The sequence below is a fragment of the Clarias gariepinus genome, unplaced genomic scaffold, assembly GCF_024256425.1.
Source record: "Clarias gariepinus isolate MV-2021 ecotype Netherlands unplaced genomic scaffold, CGAR_prim_01v2 scaffold_29, whole genome shotgun sequence".
Taxonomy (NCBI): domain Eukaryota; kingdom Metazoa; phylum Chordata; class Actinopteri; order Siluriformes; family Clariidae; genus Clarias; species Clarias gariepinus.
In genome coordinates this window covers 940,001-960,000 of record NW_026520996.1, presented here as the reverse complement: position 1 = coordinate 960,000, position 20,000 = coordinate 940,001, and the positions used below count along the sequence as shown (strand labels likewise).

The 20,000-nt window shown below is 43.8% G+C and overlaps 1 protein-coding gene across 1 annotated transcript in view; it reads left to right on the top strand.

Moving 5' to 3' along the window:
• myo10l3 (myosin X, like 3) overlaps nt 1-20,000 on the top strand; it is an 89,233-nt gene that overhangs the window by 50,035 nt on the left and 19,198 nt on the right. The window contains exons 19-25 of the mRNA XM_053490567.1: nt 1,497-1,621; nt 1,868-1,985; nt 5,038-5,144; nt 5,872-6,327; nt 7,635-7,668; nt 7,788-8,744; nt 13,751-13,874. Of these exons, the coding sequence (XP_053346542.1) occupies nt 1,497-1,621; nt 1,868-1,985; nt 5,038-5,144; nt 5,872-6,327; nt 7,635-7,668; nt 7,788-8,744; nt 13,751-13,874 (1,921 nt within the window). The remainder of the gene's footprint in view (nt 1-1,496; nt 1,622-1,867; nt 1,986-5,037; nt 5,145-5,871; nt 6,328-7,634; nt 7,669-7,787; nt 8,745-13,750; nt 13,875-20,000) is intronic.

Sequence of the window (20,000 nt, the reverse complement as noted above, 5' to 3'; positions counted from 1 at the left end):
GTTTCAGAGTGTGTTCCTGACCAGCTCTCAGGACGAAGACGCTTTTGTGTGTGATAGAACATTCTTGTGGTCCTGCCCAAAAGGGCAAAGGTCACTGCCACCCACTGCTGAGCAGCAGGAACCTCACAATCTCCCTCTCTGACTTGCTCTCCCGTTCACACACTGGCTTCCACAGACTAATACAAGATTTTAGGGACTATTAAGGACTTGTTCCTCCTCAGAACATTGACTTTACTTGTCCCCTAAACAAAGCCTGAGAGTTGTCCAGTCCGTTGTAGAGTTGAACACCCAGGAATCTGTAGGTGGTGACCTGCTCAGCATGATGGTCATGGGGCTGGTTGATGTTCAGCATCTCCTTGGTCTTGACCACACTGAAGACCAGACATTTTTTATTCATGTCACTCTTAGAATGTGTCCAGATCCCTGTTCTTCATTTTCTGTCCATCCCTGATGCGTTGGACCTCCTCAGTGTTATCAGACCATGTCTGAAGGTGGTGGAGAGCCCATCTGTTAAGTTAAGCCTTTATTTGTCACATATACATTACAGCACAGTGAAATTCCTTCTTCCCATATCCCAGCGTAACTGGGGTCAGAGCGCAGGGTCAGCCGTGATACAGCGCCCCCTGGAGCAGACAGGGTTAAGGACCGCGCTCAAGGGCCCAACAGTGGCAACCTGGTGGAGCTGGGGATCGAACCGCCGATCTTCCGATCAGGTGCCTTAGCCCTCTGAGCCACCACTGCCCTTGTACTGAAACTGTGTGGTGTACAGGCTGAAGATCATGTAGGGGGAGAGCATGTGTCCCTGTGGTGGTCCAGGTGTTTAGTCCGAGGAGATCTGCATTCTGCTCATCTCTCTCAGCAGGATAGGTTGGAGGATGGTTTATGTACAGTACTTAAGAAATCAAATAAAGTCATTTTCACTATAGTGCTGTCGTCCAGATGGGCGTGCTCCTTCATGAGATGGACAGTAGTTATATGGCCTACCTGAAGCTGGAAGGAAAATGGCAGGAGATCCAGAAAATAACTGACCCCGAGGTCCTATAGGAACAGTTTCTCCAGGACCTCCATGACATCTGATATGAAGGCTGTTGTTATGTAATCATTTAGAGAGAAGTGAGATGATTCCATGAGAACAGGAACCAGAACCAGTTAGGATGGAGTCCACAGATCGTCCAATTGAAGTGGAGCTGGAGGATCTCACACAGATTCCCAATTTTTACCTCCTCCTGCTCTCTCCTCACATGGATGGAAGTAACAGATTGTGTGTGTGTGTGTGTGTGTGTGTGTGTGTGTTTTGGGGTGTTAGAAGTGCGAGTCCTCTGAAGAAGGCTGTGCTGTCTTACAGTATTACAGTGCTTTGAATAATTATTTACCCTCATGGAAACGTACACAACACAGTTATACGATGTGTGTGTGTGTGTGTGCATGTCTGTGTGTGTGTGTGTGCATGTCTGTGTGTGTGTGTGTGCATGTCTGTGTGTGTGTGTGTCATTCAGCACGCTAATAAGTTCGACCCGGAAGTGGTTCTCAACCAGCTGCGGTACTCTGGCATGTTGGAGACGGTGAAGATCCGCAGAGCTGGGTTCCCTGTACGCAGAACCTTCAGTGACTTCCTTAATCGGTGAGACACACACACACACACACACACACACACAAACACTGACATGTGTTTTATAACACTTTCTGAACTCAAAGCTGGGTGAAACAGCAGCAGGGATCCTCAGAGTTCTGTTTCTATGAATAAATGGAACAGCTGCATTATTAATCATTATTATGGCAAAAGTTTCACTAGTTTTATAATTACTGATTTTATATATAATGGCTTTGTGTGTGTGTGTGTGTGTGTGTGTGTGTGTGTGTTTAACAGCTATACTGTGCTTCTGAGAGCTAAAAGGATCACAGATGGAGACGACCGGAAGAAATGTCATGATGTCCTCGGAGTGTTTGATGCATTCAGGAAAGAGTGGCAACTGGGCAAGACAAAGGTAAAACGCACACACACACACACACACACACACACACACACGGCATTTAAAAAATTAACAAGCATTTGAGGAGTGAGCTGCATCAGTGTGTTTCTGAGTTTTAAACACCAGGGCTCGTTTTCACGACTCTTCTTAGAATCCTCTGAGAGAGCTCCTATCTTAGCTTAAGAAGTCCTAGCTGGGAGTCCTAGACTAAAAGTGATTTAGGAAACTTCTCAGAGCAACTCTGAGTAAGGACAGTACTAACTCCTTAATCTTAGTGAGGGGGTGTGGTCGACCCTGTTACTAGGGATGATGCAGCAATTCAAGGACTGTGATTGGTTGATAAAAATTAACCTCTGACCTCTGACCTCTGCAAAGGTCTTAAAAAGCACTCTTTGTAAACATAGAATACATTATAATAGAACAGACAGTGAAGTCATAGTGTTTATACAATTTATTTATATACAATCATGACTACAGGCTACTTTATGCAAAGTTCCTGTTAAAGGCTAAATATCTTAGAGATAATTAAACAGCCAGATGGTAAAAATGTGTCTCCTTTAAGACCACACAGTAGTTATTATATTTAAGTTCTTACATTTATTTATCGTATTGATTTTATCACTTGTAACCCATTTCAGATTGATGGAAGCAAAATGTCTCAGTTTTCACCAGTGTCCATGATTACAGGACGGTGTGTTTAAGTTACACTTTTAGATGGTATGAAGCCAACAATCCAAGAGAGACGGGAGGAAGTAAAAGAACAAGGAACCCAGATTGGACAGGAGAGCCGTGTTTACTGTTACGTTCAGTGTTTGGAGAATATTTGTCCTGTCCACCATTTTGTCCTCTGCTATAGAAACTCTTAAGCCTCTAAAAGTCCTTCTCTCTACTCTTAACAATGTTTAGGAGCTGCTTTTAGGGCTAAGATGTTTTGTAAATAGTTTTTATCCTAAATAATATTTACTCCTAAATTTAAGTGGAAATTCTAAGAAAATGTCAAAATAATGTCTCTGTTTTTTCTTGACTCTAAGAATTTTCTTAGCATTTCGTCACTAGGAGTGACTTTGAGGCTTAAGAAGCTTTGTGAATACAGGCGCTGCATGTTAGAAAGCATCATCACACATCACTGATTCTCCTAAATCCTGTTTGTAAAGCCTTTAATCCAGAGGATTCACTCCAGGTGCTTTAGGAATAAAGTCTTAACTCCGGGACCCAGCACTGACTTAAACTCATAATCCTCAGGAGATTAGATCAGAACTTTGACCACAGGAGATGTTTGTAGAATGTAAGTCTTCAACAGGTTCTTTAAAGGTTGAGTCAAAGCTCAGCTTCATCCGTGTTTAACTTCACAGTGCTCTTAGTGAAGGTGGGTTTGTTGGGGAATGTCGCTTCTGCAGCTGAAACGATTTCAGACAGTGAGATTGCAGTGCACTTTTAAATTTACAAGATGATACAGAACCCTATATTAGACTGTGTGATGGTTCTGTGGGGATGGTTCTGTGGGATGGTTCTATGGGATGGTTCTGTGGGTTGGGTCTATGGGATGGTTCTGTGGGATGGTTCTATGGGATGGGTCTATGGGGATGGTTCTGTGGGATGGGTCTATGGGATGGGTCTATGGGATGGTTCTGTGGGTTGGGTCTATGGGGATGGGTCTATGGGGATGGGTCAGTAGGATGGTTCAGTGGGATGGGTCTGTGGGGATGGTTCAGTGGGATGGTTCTGTGAGATGGGTCTGTGGGATGGGTCTGTGGGGATGGTTCTGTGGGATGGGTCTGTGGGATGGGTCTATGGGATGGTTCTGTGGGTTGGGTCTATGGGGATGGGTCTATGGGGATGGGTCAGTAGGATGGTTCAGTGGGATGGTTCTATGGGATGGTTCTGTGGGATGGGTCTGTGGGGATGGTTCAGTGGGATGGTTCAGTGGGATGGTTCAGTGGGATGGTTCAGTGGGGATGGTTCTGTGGGGATGGTTCTGTGGGGATGGTTCTGTGGGATGGTTCCGTGGGATGGTTCAGTGGGGTGATATTATATTTCTTATTATTTCTTAGCACTAATTTGAGATAAAAAAAAAAGGCAATCCAAAAATAAACAAGAATTTAAGGAGTGAGCTGCATCAGTTTGTAATATCTGCAGGAAGAACACACTAATGTTATATAAAAATGTTTTTCTAACAGAGACGTGTGTTTCTGCAAAATGAATGTTGTTAAGTGGAAGTTAGTTACAGCTTAGAATCAATCAGGGTTTTAGTTAAAGTTTAGTGTTAAAGTTTAGTTAATGTTATTTGTATTTAGTATTGTGTGTAGCAGAACATGTTCTGAATGAGCTCTGTCTCTCTCTCTCTCTCATACACACACACATACGCGCGCACACACACACACACACACAGGCTGATTGTATTTCGGGAGGTTGAGGGTCATCTGAAGATCATTTATTCCCTGTTTCTGCCTGACGCTCCATGGCTGAAGGCTCTTCTACAGCCAACGCTGCTCTGAGATTAACTCTTCATTCTACACGTGTACATACACTTAGTCCAGGTTTCACTTTGTAGGTGAGCGTTAAAGTTTTAAACCAGATGTTAATAAAATCAGTGCAGAAGTGTCATCTAGTGGCTGGCTCCATATGACATCTGGATGGGAGTAGAGTATAGGGCGTAGGGTGCAGGGCGTAGGGCGCAGGGCGTAGGGTGTGGTGGAGTGTAAAGCGTTGTGTAAATACTTTTTTTTTGGTTTGGGAATGTGAGGCAGGAAAGGGTTAAAGAAACAGCGGCTCTTTATCACTCTTCATGTCTACTGTGTGTAAAACAGAGGGAGGGATAGAGAGGGGGGGGGGAGGGAGGGTGGGAGGGATAGAGAGGGGGGGGGAGGGAGGGAGGGAGGGATAGAGAGGGGGGGAGGGAGGGAGGGAGGGATAGAGAGGGGGAGGGAGGGCGTGGCCGTGTCTCTGGCTGACAGCCAGTCCTTCTGGTAAAGCAGGAAGTCACACTGCACAATGGAAGTTTAGTTTCTCTGCCCCCCCCCCCCCCCCCCCCCAACTCTTTATCTGTCTGTCTCTCTTTCTCTCTCAGGTCTTTGTGAAGGAAGTGTTGGAGCAGAAGCTGGAGCGAGAGCGTGATGAGGTGCGGAGAGCAGCAGGAATGCTGATTCGAGCTCACATTCTGAGCTATGTGGCAAGGTCAGTGTGTGTGTGTGTGTGTGTGTGTGTGTGTGTGTATGTTTAGAATGTGTCTGTTTTTGCTTGACTCTTTACCTGGTGAGTGTGTGTGAGTGTGTGTGAGTGTGTGTGTGAGTGTGTGTGTGAGTGTGTGTGTGAGTGTGTGTGTGAGTGTGTGTGTGAGTGTGTGTGAGTGTGTGTGAGTGTGTGTGTGTGTGTGTGTGTGTGTGTGTGATCAGTAGTGCAGAATCGCAGTAAGTTGACTCCGTGCCCTCTGCGCTTGTCCTGTCCACTGCATACAGAGTTTTCATTTTTAGCTTTTCCTGAAGAGGGCGCTCTACCATTTTCCCAATAAACAAATTATATCTAGCTCAATATATTGATATTATATTTCAGCTTTTTTTAGACGAGACACGGTTCATTTCGACGCTAATCTGTAGCTTTAGGAATCATTTATAGCATTATCACAGAAGGTATAATTATAATTAACAGCTGTATTCAGATTGCAGTGAGAATTTAATACTGAAATTCACTCACCTGCATTCAGGGCTCAAGCATCACTACAGACCTTATCGCTACGTGAAAGTTGTGGGTGCGGAGCCTGAACAAGAGGCAATTTAGTTAAATAAAACAAACTTTGCAGTGAATGTTTTGATAAATGCAGCTGGGAATATTCATGCAGCAATATATATATAACATTTGTTTTTATTATTACAAGAGCCTAATAAATGTTTATTTAAAAAAACAGGAAGCAGTACAGGAAGATTCGCTTCAGCATCATCACTATCCAGAAGAACTACCGAGCTCACTTCTGGAGAAAAGCGTTCCTGTGCACGCGCTCAGCCATCATCGTTCTCCAGAAACACTGTCGCGGACGGCTCGCACGGAGACTACATCAACAACTCTGTAAGGAGAGAGAGAGGGAGGAAGAGGAGAGGAGGATAAGGGAGGAAGAAGAGAGAAAGAAGAAGGAGGAAGAAGAAGAAAAGAGAAGGAGAGAGGAAGAACAGAGAATTCTGGAGGAGCAGAAGAGAAGAGAAGAAGAAGAGAGGTGGAAGAACGAGCAACGTGAACTGTTGCGGAAAAAGCAGGAGGAGGAGGATCTCCGGAGAAATATAGAGCAAGAAAACGCTCGGAAACAAGAAGAAGAAAAGGAGCTCCAAAAGACGCAAGACACTGAGGATATCTCATCCGAATACCACAGGTTCTCTAATCTCTTCCAAATGAATAAAACCTTCTAAATTTTTTGAAGTTTCCCAAAGTTGAAGGTTCAGCACCATCTCTTCAGGGTTTAATAATGTGTTAGACGGCACTTACAGCTCAGTTGTAGTAACTTCAGCAGCTTTATCCAGCTAGTTGTTGTCTTTTGTGGATGCAGGACAATTTTGTGTCTCTTCTGAAACACATTAATTCAATTCAATTTTATTTTATTTGTATAGCGCTTTTAACGATTTACATCATCACAAAGCAGCTTTACACAATCAAAAGAATTAAAAATCTTCTAAAAAATTAAGATCTTTTACATGAGCAGGAGACTCATCTTCTAGGGGCCAGGGGTAGCTCAATGGTTAAGGCGTTGGACTACGGTTCGGGAGATCCAAGGTTCATATCCCACGACCACCATGTTGTCCCTGTTGGGCCCTTGAGCGCGGCCCTTAACCCTCAACTGCTCAGATGTGTAATGAGATAAAAATATTTATCGCTCTGGATAAGAGGGTCTGCCAAATGCCTAAATGTAACTGTGTTAATGTCTTCACGCACAGCTGTGTACGAAATCAATCATTATCCAATCGGAATTGGTTTATTTAATTCTTAACCATGATTTTGTTTTGGCCAGACAGTGTAAATTTCAACTCTAAACTTCAAATCAAACTATTTTAATCAAGAATGTGTCTGACATTTCTCAATAACACTTATGAACTCTTCTAAACTATTTATAATCTCACCTTCTCGGTTTTCCCAATCTTTTCTGCACCATTCCTACATTTTCCTAACCTTACAATGTTGACCAGACCTTCCAGTCCATGCCACAAACAACCACCCCAGTCCAACCACCCCAGTCCAAACACTCACTCACTTCTTTACCGCTCCTTCCTGTATTCAGGGTCTTGGGGGGTTCGGTCCAACCAGCCCAGTCCAAAACATTACAAACATTTTAAGACATTCCTAAATCCTTCCATCCTGAGTGTGCCCAATGTGTTTTATATTCCCTTTACAACCCTTATCAATACATTTTCACGAGTCTTTCAATCCCATCTAAACTCTCTCAAGATTTCATAAACTTGAACTAAATTTAACAAAACCTTACAAAATCTTTTTCCTAATTCTAAAAGACATTCTAAAAGAAATTAACATTAAATCTTTCTTTAAATCCTGTAAATCTAACTTTCTCGTGACTCCACCGCCAATTCTTAATTACTTCATTTCCAAGTCTTTCTAACACCTCAAAATTCTGTGAAAACTTCACTAAACCCATGTGTGTCTTCCTCTTTTTTTTTTCTTTTTTTTTAGGAATCAGCTGGAAACAAACCATCATCACTCCAAGGTAAAGCCAGGATGTAGAAAAGACTTAAATACTTTTAAAGCTGAAAAAAGCTAATATTTTTTATTCTGTCAGTGGTTGTGTTGATTCTTGTTGAAAGTGGTTCTGTATTTGTGTTGCAGTACTCGTCTGAAGAAGAGACCCGGCAGATGGAGGAGATCTTGCGCCTGGAACGAGAAATCGAGCGTCTTCAGCGACAGCGTGATGAAGGAGTGGCGCTGATGAACGAAGGTTCTCGAGAGGAGCTTCGTCAGCGCAGTGATGCCGAAATCTACAGACTGGAGAAGGAGGCATCACGCGTGGCTACAGAATTCCTAGAAATGCTGGACTTTGGAGGTCTGGAGCCATCGCTGTCCAGCGAAGAGAATCTAAATGAGAGTGGGGTTCCACTGGTCGAGGATGATGAGGACGAAGGGTTTCAGGCAGAGGACGAAGATGAATGCGTTCCACTTCCAGACCTGCCATCACCTCCTGCTGCTGAGTTGCTCGATCTGAATGTGTTGTCTTTAATTCCTCCTCCACCAGCAGCATTTGCTCAGGGATTGCTTGAAAGTTCTCCTCTCACACACAGGGAAATATTGGAGACCTCAAAGATACCTGCTGCACCTTCAGACCCTCCACCTCCTTCTGCTTCATACGCTCAGGGATCCCTGACCACGTCCAGACCAAACTCTGCTCAGAATTCCAGCCAGAAATGTTCTCTTAGATACAGCAGATATTTGGAGACATCTCCTTCAGCTTCTTCATCCTTATTCTCTCAGGAGTCGTCCAGACCAAAATCCGGCTCGAGTCCCAGCCCGAGGTCTTCGTCCTCACTGAAAAATCTCAGGATTTTAGAGCAGACACAGACTCCTGCTCCACCTTCACCCCCTTCTGGAGATTACAGTAAAGTGCAGAAGGACTTCAGGAGCTGGGATACAGAGGTGCAGGAAACAGAGTCTGATTATGACCAGGAGGAGTATGAACTAGAGGAGGCGCTGGAGAACCTTACTGATGAACATGTCACTGATGAGGAGGTGCTGAGGAGATCCGGCTGCATCTACAACAGCATGGACTCATTTAGAGAAAGTGCAGAGTCGGTGAGAAACTGATGTTCAATTCTTTTGTTAAAAAATGTGGTACCTGGAAATTGAGGTTCTAGCCTTTAATATTGGTGCAGTTTCCCCAAAATTTCAGATTCTCCACGATTCCGTAACACTGTGAGCTAACAGACCTCATCACTTCACTGCCATGATTCAGTTCCTTTTTAAACAATAAGACCACTGAGGAGAGTTTAGAATTTGGTCGTTATCAAAATCACAATTTGCTTGAACTTTGTCAGAATTGAGAAGTGAAGATCCACACAAGATCCAAATATATTTCTTTTCCTTAAGGACTAAGAACTTGTTAAGGAAGTGAAAGCAGACATCTGTATCTGATAATATAATTACTCTGGGTGTGTTTTATAACTGTTAAAATCAGACATAAAAACAACAGACTAAATTAAAATAAGTTACATTTACAAAAATATAGATTTATTAGATATATTCAGCTTCAAAACTATTGGCACTCTTAATGGAAATTAATGTAATATTTTTGGGCTCAGGCTTTTATTGTCAAACAGATTTTTGGAACAAAATAAGGGTTCAATTCAGTAACAAATTTTCAGAATAATGCAGAGGTACCTGACATTTCAGTATTAGGGTTGGGTGGAGTCTGCCCTGAAGAGAAGCACAGCTCTCGTCTGGATCCTGGAGAGCTCACGTGGAGGGTCTTGGACCTCTTTACCAAGCACAGCATTTTCAACTCAGTGAGATTTAAAGGTTCCTCTTGTGACCTGCTCTCTTTATTGAAGACCATAAATACTTTATTAAACTGGGTTTAAGTCTGGAGACTGAGGAGGCCGATATAAAACCCTGACTTTGTGTTGTTAAAGGGCCCCTATTATGCCATTTTAAAGGTTGCTAATATTGCTTAATTAGCCTCTTAAAACAAGTTTGCATGTATGCAAGGTCAAAAAACACTTTAGTTTCCTCCAAAAATAGATTTAATTTTACAGCATTTCTAAATTTCTAAGTTGGATGGTTCAGTCTGTCTAAACCCCGCCTTGTCTTTGCCCTCTGGAAGCATTCTCCTCCGTGAGCATGAGCAGCTCACGGCTTTCCTTTTCTCTTTTGACTTGAGTGCTCTTTGGTCTTATCCTGTTGATGGATAACAAAAGGATTTCCCTTGTGTGTTCACTCATATGTACCACAGTAAGGCAGGTAATGGCTTTAGGGTTAGGGTTAGGGTTAGATGAGATGATTAAAGGAAACATCAAGACACATTCCTAAAAACAAATTCCTTTGATTTTATTGATGATAAACTTCAGGGGTGCCAATAATTTTGCCATATATTTTTTTGGACAGAGTCAACTATTCCAAAGATGAAACAACACTTTTGCAGAATTATTGGATTACTTTTGTTGAATGAATAGTTAGCAATTTCTCCAAATGTGATGAAAGTTAGAGCTGTGAGATTAATCACACAAAAATAAAATTGCGATACGAACCCGAGCGATTATTTAATCACAAAAGGCTGCAGTTTATTGCATGTGATATACACACAGTCAGGAATTTATGTAGAACTTGTTAATAATTTAAGTCTTATATATATATATATATTTTATAATTTTGAGGTTATAAATTGCCAAATATCCTCTTAATGAGCTGGTTTGTTCCGTTATTAGCTGTTAGACTCTGTATTACATACTGCAGTTTAAATCTCATTATGTCCAAATAATCACAATAGGATTAAAAAAAATCTAATTAGCTCTAACTGGGACCATTAACATGCTATGTTTAGATGGATAGTGTACCTTATTAATCTCATGGTAACATTAATGATAATCTGCTATTTTCATTGAGGGTGCCAATAATTTTGGAGTTAACTGTAATAGTGTAATTCAGTGGGGCGTGGTACAGCTCAGGGAACTCACTGTACCTGATTTATACTGATACACTGTGTGTGAAGGGGTGTGTGTGTGTGAAGGGGTGTGTGTGTGTGTGTGTGTGTGTGTGTAGGGGGGTGTGTGTGTGAAGGGGTGTGTGTGTGTGTGTGTGTGAAGGGGTGTGTGTGTGTGTGTGAAGGGGTGTGTGTGTGTGTGTGATGGGGTGTGTGTGTGTGTGTGAAGGGGTGTGTGTGTGTGAAGGGGGGTGTGTGTGTGTGTGTAGGGGTGTGTGTGTGTGTGTGTGAAGGGGTGTGTGTGTGTGAAGGGGTGTGTGTGTGTGAAGGGGTGTGTGTGTGTGATGGGGTGTGTGTGTGTGTGAAGGGGTGTGTGTGTGTGAAGGGGTGTGTGTGTGTGTGTGAAGGGGTGTGTGTGTGTGTGAAGGGGTGTGTGTGTGTGTGTGTGTGTGAAGGGGTGTGTGTGTGTGTGTGAGAAGGGGTGTGTGTGTGTGTGTGAAGGGGTGTGTGTGTGTGTGTGAAGGGGTGTGTGTGTGTGTGAAGGGGTGTGTGTGTGTGTGAAGGGGTGTGTGTGTGTGTGTGTGTGTGAAGGGGTGTGTGTGTGTGAAGGGGTGTGTGTGTGTGAAGGGGTGTGTGTGTGTGTGTGTGTGAAGGGGTGTGTGTGTGTGTGTGTGAAGGGGTGTGTGTGTGTGAAGGGGTGTGTGTGTGTGTGAAGGGGTGTGTGTGTGTGAAGGGGTGTGTGTGTGTGAAGGGGTGTGTGTGAAGGGGTGTGTGTGTGTGTGTGTGAAGGGGTGTGTGTGTGTGTGTGACGGGGTGTGTGTGTGTGTGTGAAGGGGTGTGTGTGTGTGTGTGAAGGGGTGTGTGTGTGTGAAGGGGTGTGTGTGTGTGTGTGTGTGTGTGTGAAGGGGTGTGTGTGTGAAGGGGTGTGTGTGTGAAGGGGTGTGTGTGTGTGTGTGTGTGTGTGTGAAGGGGTGTGTGTGAAGGGGTGTGTGTGTGAAGGGGTGTGTGTGTGAAGGGGTGTGTGTGTGAAGGGGTGTGTGTGTGAAGGGGTGTGTGTGTGAAGGGGTGTGTGTGTGAAGGGGTGTGTGTGTGTGTGTGTGAAGGGGTGTGTGTGTGTGAAGGGGTGTGTGTGTGAAGGGGTGTGTGTGTGAAGGGGTGTGTGTGTGTGTGTGAAGGGGTGTGTGTGTGTGTGTGTGAAGGGGTGTGTGTGTGTGTGTGTGTGAAGGGGTGTGTGTGTGTGAAGGGGTGTGTGTGTGTGAAGGGGTGTGTGTGTGTGAAGGGGTGTGTGTGTGTGAAGGGGTGTGTGTGTGTGAAGGGGTGTGTGTGTGTGTGTGTGTGTGTGTGTGTGTGTGTGTGTGATGGGGTGTGTGTGTGTGTGTGTGAAGGGGTGTGTGTGTGTGAAGGGGTGTGTGTGTGAAGGGGTGTGTGTGTGTGTGTGTGAAGGGGTGTGTGTGTGTGTGTGTGAAGGGGTGTGTGTGTGTGTGTGTGTGAAGGGGTGTGTGTGTGTGTGTGTGTGTGTGAAGGGGTGTGTGTGTGTGAAGGGGTGTGTGTGTGTGAAGGGGTGTGTGTGTGTGAAGGGGTGTGTGTGTGTGTGTGTGTGTGTGAAGGGGTGTGTGTGTGTGTGTGTAAGGGGTGTGTGTGTGTGAAGGGGTGTGTGTGTGTGAAGGGGTGTGTGTGTGTGTGTGTGAAGGGGTGTGTGTGTGTGTGTGAGAAGGGGTGTGTGTGTGTGTGTGAAGGGGTGTGTGTGTGTGTGAAGGGGTGTGTGTGTGTGTGTGAAGGGGTGTGTGTGTGTGTGTGAAGGGGTGTGTGTGTGTGTGAAGGGGTGTGTGTGTGTGTGTGTGTGTGAAGGGGTGTGTGTGTGTGTGTGAAGGGGTGTGTGTGTGTGTGTGAAGGGGTGTGTGTGTGTGTGAAGGGGTGTGTGTGTGTGTGAAGGGGTGTGTGTGTGTGTGTGTGTGTGTGTGAAGGGGTGTGTGTGTGTGAAGGGGTGTGTGTGTGTGAAGGGGTGTGTGTGTGTGTGTGTGTGAAGGGGTGTGTGTGTGTGTGTGTGAAGGGGTGTGTGTGTGTGAAGGGGTGTGTGTGTGTGTGATGGGGTGTGTGTGTGTGAAGGGGTGTGTGTGTGTGAAGGGGTGTGTGTGAAGGGGTGTGTGTGTGTGTGTGTGTGTGAAGGGGGGTGTGTGTGTGTGTGAGAAGGGTGTGTGTGTGTGTGTGAAGGGGTGTGTGTGTGTGAAGGGGTGTGTGTGTGTGACGGGGTGTGTGTGTGTGAAGGGGTGTGAGTGTGTGTGTGTGTGTGTGAAGGGGGGTGTGTGTGTGTGTGAGAAGGGGTGTGTGTGTGTGTGTGAAGGGGTGTGTGTGTGTGTGAAGGGGTGTGTGTGTGTGAAGGGGTGTGTGTGTGTGAAGGGGTGTGTGTGTGTGTGTGTGAAGGGGTGTGTGTGTGAAGGGGGGGTGTGTGTGTGAAGGGGTGTGTGTGTGAAGGGGTGTGTGTGTGTGTGTGTGTGTGTGTGAAGGGGTGTGTGTGTGTGTGTGTGTGTGTGGGTGAAGGGGTGTGTGTGTGTGTGTGTGTGTGTGGGTGAAGGGGTGTGTGTGTGTGTGTGTGTGTGTGTGTGGGTGAAGGGGTGTGTGTGTGTGTGTGTGTGGGTGTGTGTGTGAAGGGGTGTGTGTGTGTGTGTGTGTGGGTGTGTGTGTGAAGGGGTGTGTGTGTGTGTGTGGGTGGGTGTGTGTGTGAAGGGGGGTGGGTGTGTGTGTGTGTGTAAAGATGACAAGCAGGGAAAGTCTTGTTCTTCTTCTTATTTTAATTATAAGAAGAACCTGAGCAAGAGGTTTATTGATGCATGATTCTGTGTAAAACATCTCTTACACACACAGACACACACACAGACACACACACACACACACACACACACACACACACACACACACAGACACACACACACACACACACAGACACACACACACACACACACACACACACACACACAGACACACACACAGACACACACACAGACACACACACACACACACACAGACACACACACACACACACACAGACACACACACAGACACACACACAGACACACACACAGACACACACACACACACACACACACACACACACACACACACACACACAGCTGTACACTAAGCTTCAGATGTTTCTCCTCTGCAGCTCATCATCAGTGATGAGGAGAACGATGAGACCGCAGACACAGACGAAGAAGTTTCCAACGGAAGAGTCAACCTGCTGAACGGCAGCAATCCTCCATACTTCCACAGCTACCTTTATATGAAGAGTGAGTATACACACACACACACACACACACACCCCTTCACACACACACACACACACACCCCTTCACACACACACCCCTTCACACACACACACACACACACACCCCTTCACACACACACACACACCCCTTCACACACACACACACACCATTCACACACACACACACACACACACACACACACCCCTTCACACACACACACACACACACACACACACACACACACACACACACCCCTTCACACACACACACACACACACACACACACCCCTTCACACACACACACACACACACACACACACACACACCCCTTCACACACACACACACACACACACACACACACCCCTTACACACACACACACACACACACACACACACACACCCCTTCACACACACACACACACACACACACACCCCTTCACACACACACACACACACCCCTTCACACACACACACACACACCCCTTCACACACACACACACACACCCCTTCACACACACACACACACACCCCTTCACACACACACACACACCACTTCACACACACACACACACACACACACACACACACCCCTTCACACACACACACACACCCCTTCACACACACACACACCCCTTCACACACACACACACACACACACACACACACACACACACACACACACACACACACACCCCTTCACACACACACACACACACACACACACACCCCTTCACACACTCACACACACACACACACACACACCCCTTCACACACACACACACACATGCACACCCATTCACACACACACACACACACACACACACACACACACACACACACCCCTTCACACACACACACACACACACACACACACACACCCCTTCACACACACACACACACACACACACACACACACCCCTTCACACACACACACACACATGCACACCCCTTCACACACACACACACACACCCCTTCACACACACACACACACATGCACACCCCTTCACACACACACACACACACACACACACACTATAACTATCTAGCGTGAAGAATAGGGTTATATAAGTATTTTTTAATGAGAAATGAAGGAGGTAAGAAATAAATTAAAGCTTGTGTGTGTGTGAGAGAGAAGGGAGGAGGGAGAGAGGGAGGGAGGGAGAGAAGGAGGGAGAGAGAGAGAGAGGGAGGGAGATTTTTATTTTTTTTTTATTCACAAAATCCTTTATTTACAAAGAAAGTCACATAATCACAAATCTAACAAGCATCAACTCGGAGGTAATTTAATACAACGTAAAAATCAATTCATTTTCCAGAAGGACACACAGCATCATTGCAACACCAAATGTTCTGAAATAAAATCAAGTCATCAATACTCCTATAATAACAGAAATCAATTAGAATTCTGGATTGCACCAGGTTAAAGAATAATGTAACAATGTTCTGTACTACATTCTGCTCAATTTTCGTTCTCCTACTCAAATAAATGGCCATCTTTGCTCGGCCCAACACAAAATTAAGCATTTGATACGTATATCTTTTCCTTAAAACATATTTGCATCCCAAAATGAACAACCTGTAAGAACACCTCATTACATTTTCTAAAAATCTCTCTTAAAACAGAAAACAAAGGTTCAAGCCTATAACAACTTGAGAATGCATGAAAAATAGTCTCTCTATCATCACAAAAAGGACATTTATCAGAACTTCCAGGACTTAAAACAACAGTAAATGCGTTAGTTGCAATAATACCATGAGCAACTCTCCATTGTAAATCTCCTGTCTTTCTGATCAACGGTGGTTTATAAAAAACTCTCCACTGTGGCTTTTTATCATCCTCTAGAGTAAAAAAGGCACGCCAACAAACATTTTCTTGTTAAAAGCAATTGTACAATGTTTATACAAAACCTTTTTATTACAAGAAAAGAAATCAACGTTTAGGGAACTGGTTTCCTTTAGATACAACCCAGAATATTCATCCAATTTAGGAGCGAAGATCAATCGAGGAAAGGGGTCTTCTACATCGCGGCTACACAGTCCGTTCCTATAGTCTGATAACAGGAGTCTCTCATGATCACTTAAAGCTGATTCCCATCTCCGGAGAATTAGTGTCGTAACACGAGTAGAATTAAATCCAAGAACTTGAGAAAGTGCTTCATTGTCTTTAAAATCAAGTCCAGTCACTTTCAGCAAGCGACCAAGAGTCACAATTTTGTTATCAATAAGTGATAACATTATTAAGTTATTGCTCAGCCCGGGAAAAGACGAGTTACTCGTCAAGTCCAATCGCTTGCCATGAATTAAAGGTTCTTCCAGCAACCAATACAACGAGTTTGGAAGCCCTACTCTCTGAAAGGAAAAAAGATTCCACACCTTAAAAACATTTCTATAAAATACAGGTAATGCAGGGAAATGAAGATTCAATGGATCCATCAAAAATATTGTTCTTCCAAGATTGAGGTTTCCTAAACTGTTTAATATCACTCTTCCAACAGCATTCCAGTTACAAGCATCTGAAGCAGTTAAGAGTCGTTGCAAAAAGTGTAGCCTAAAAGCAGCTATTTTACTTTGTAAATGTATAAGACCCTGACCACCTTCTTCTTTAGATAGAAACAAAACACTTTGTGGGATCCAATGTAGCTTATCCCAAAAAAAGTCCACCAACAATGACTGTAAATTCATTAACAAAGTTAGTGGAGGATCCAAACAAGCAAACTTATGCCACAGTGAAGAGGCCACTAAATTATTGACAATTAAAACTCGTCCTCTAAAAGACATTTTTGGAAGCAACCATTTCCATTTTTCTAATCTACCTTTCACTCTCTCGATTATACCTTCCCAATTTTTTTGGGTTACAGTCTCATCCCCAATGAAAACTCCTAGATATTTGAACCCAATTTTTCCCCACTCCAGACCAAAAGGAAGTTTTGGTTTATAATTCTTCCAATCCCCTATTAGAAAAGCTTCACTTTTACTCCAATTAACACTAGCAGAAGAGACCTTTTTAAAGCTTTTCAAGAGGTTTAATAACACGTCGATGTCATTTTGACCATTAATACATATTGTCACATCATCTGCATAAGCCGACAGGGTAAAATTATTCTTACATCCTGGTAACATTACACCTTGAAGTTTACATCTTATCTGCTGTAACAAAGGTTCTATTGCTAAAGAGTATAACATGCCAGCTAGGGCACAGCCCTGTCCCATGCCTTTAGAGGCTTTAAAAGGAGTACATAAACCACCGTTGATTTTCAAAATACTCTCCACATCACTATAAAGAATTTTAATGAAGTCAACAAACTTCTCGCTGAAGCCAAAAGCAGTTAAAACCTTCCACAAAAAACAATGTTCTACCCGATCAAAAGCTTTTTCTTGATCTAATGAAACAAAACCACAATCTAGGTTTAGCATCTTGGAGACTTCAATAAGATCACGAATAAAAGCAATATTATCAAAAATTGATCTACCTGGGACACAGTAGGTTTGGTCAGGATGAATAACACTATCCATTACTTTGGCTAATCTATTAGCTAAGATTTTTGACATAAGCTTATAATCGCTGCAGAGCAAAGAAACAGGACGCCAACACTTTATATCTCCAAGATCTCCCTTTTCCGGCAGGAGAGTCAGCACAGCTCTTCGGCAACTTTGAGGCAGCTTACCTCCATCCATACTGGTGTTCAACATCTCTAGGAGATCCTCTCCTATTGTTGACCAAAAGGACTTGTAAAAGTCCACTGGTATACCATCAATACCTGGTGTCTTACCAGGCACCATCTCACCAAGTGCTTTCTGTAGCTCGCTCATACTCAGAGGGCTAGACAATTCAGTGTTGAGGCTTTGAGGCACCTGGGGTAAGTTTTCAAAGAAAAACTCACCTTCATCTTTCTGCTCTGCAGTGATTTCACTTTTATATAAGTTTTCATAAAAAGCAACTGCTCTCTGACGAATTTCTGAAAAATCTGTCAAAAGAATTACAGATTCAGAATGTAAAGCATGGATGCTTCTGCTTTGGCCATTCTTTTTCTCCAAATTGAAGAAAAATTTTGTTGAAGCATCCATTTGATCTATGCTTTGAAATCTTGACCTGACCAAAGCTCCTTGTGTCCTAGAACCAAGTAGATCAGCCAACTGATAATGTGATCTGTTGCCCTGAGAAACAGCTTAATATCTTCTACCTCATAGCTGCGACTGGATAAATCACTTTGAGAAAGGCTGAAAGTAGAGTCAGAAGATTCGTTGTCACTTTCAATTCAATTAAATTAAATTAAATTTTATTTGTATAGCGCTTTTAGCAATTTTCATTGCCGCAAAGAAGCTTTACATAGTCAAAAGAATTATTTAAGTTTGTATGAAATGTGAATTTGTATGAATCAAAATGGTCAGTTTGTCCCTGGTGAGTGTGACGGTGCTGAGGGAAAAACTCCCTGAGATGGTAATAGGAAGAAACCTTGAGAGGAACCAGACTCAACAGGGAACCCATCCTCATTTGGGTGAAACAGAAAGCAGTAAATGATCTGCACTCATACAGTGTGTAGGGTGGGAGGCAGTTCAGCTATAATAGCTGATGTTAATTAATGTTAATATGGAGTCCAGGTAGTTATTGAAGACCCAGGTAGACTTGTAAGAAGTTCCAGTCATGAACTATCGAACTGTCAAGTCCCCAGAGAAACAGTTGACAACACCAGTCAAGGCCAGAACCATTTTCTAGGTAGAGAGAATCATTCCCAGACACCAGACGCATCCCAGAGAGACACACGGGGCATCCATGTGACGAGATCTTCAGCCAGAAGCGGGGCACCAGGATGGGTCAGACAGGTCCGGAGGGCAGAGGGAGTCTGGATCACTGGCAGCTCAGGAACGACATGTGTAGCTCGACAGAGAGAGAGAGAGAAAGAGTGAAAGGGGGGGACAGGAGGAGAGAGGAAAAAGAAAGAGGGGGGGGAAGAGAAGAAGAGGAGAGATGGCAGTTAGGTATGGTCACAGTCACACAATGTATAATGTGAATGTATATTAACTGTAGAGTGCAAGCAGAGACTCCGGCAGGATTAACTATGACATCATAACTAAAAGGGAGGAGCCAGAAGGAAACACAAACATGAGGGGGAACTGAGATGTAAAGCAAACAATCACCTCACCGTCAGCAAACCTGAGTGATCAATGAGAGTGAGGAAGACAGCATCCAAACATACCAGTTCACCATAATACTCTACGTCCATGAGTCCCCCAGATCTGCTCCTTTACCTATGGCAAATCTATTTATAAAAATGCTGGGCTAAATAAATAGGTTTTTAGCCTGGACTTAAACACTGAGACTGTGTCTGAGTCCCGAACACTATTTGGAAGACTATTCCATAACTTTGGGGCTTTGTAAGAAAAAGCTCCGCCCCCAGCTGTATTTTTCATAATACGCGGTACTGACAAGCAGCCTGCATCCTTTGATCGAAGTAGGCGTGGCCGTTCGTAAGACACTAGCAGTTCGCTCAGGTACTGCGGCGCGAGACCATTTAATGCTTTATACGTCAAGAGTAGTATTTTAAAATCAATGCGAAATTTCACAGGGAGCCAATGGAGTGAAGATAAGATAGGGGTGATGTGCTCATATCTTCTGGTTCTAGTGAGGACTCTCGCTGCTGCATTCTGGACTAGCTGAAGCTTATTTATGCATGTAGCTGAACAACCAGACAGGAAGGCATTACAATAGTCCAACCTAGAGGTGATAAAAGCATGAACTAGTTTTTCTGCATCGTTTAGCGACAATAAATTTCTTATCCTGGCAATATTTCTGAGTTGAAAGAATGCTATCCTGGTAATATTATCTACATGTGCTTCAAATGAAAGGCTGGAATCAATAATCACACCAAGGTCTTTCACTGTTGCATTTGATGGAACAGAAAGGCCATCTAAAGTTACGGTGTGATCTAAAATTTTACTCCTAGCTGTATGCGGTCCTATGACTAGAACTTCTGTCTTATCCGGATTTAGCAGAAGGAAGTTAATTAGCATCCAATTTCTTATGTCCTGCACACATTGCTAAATTTTTAGTAAGCTGTTTTTTCTCATCAGGTTTTGCTGAGACATATAACTGTGTATCGTCAGCATAACAATGAAAACTAATACCATGCTTACGGATAATGTTGCC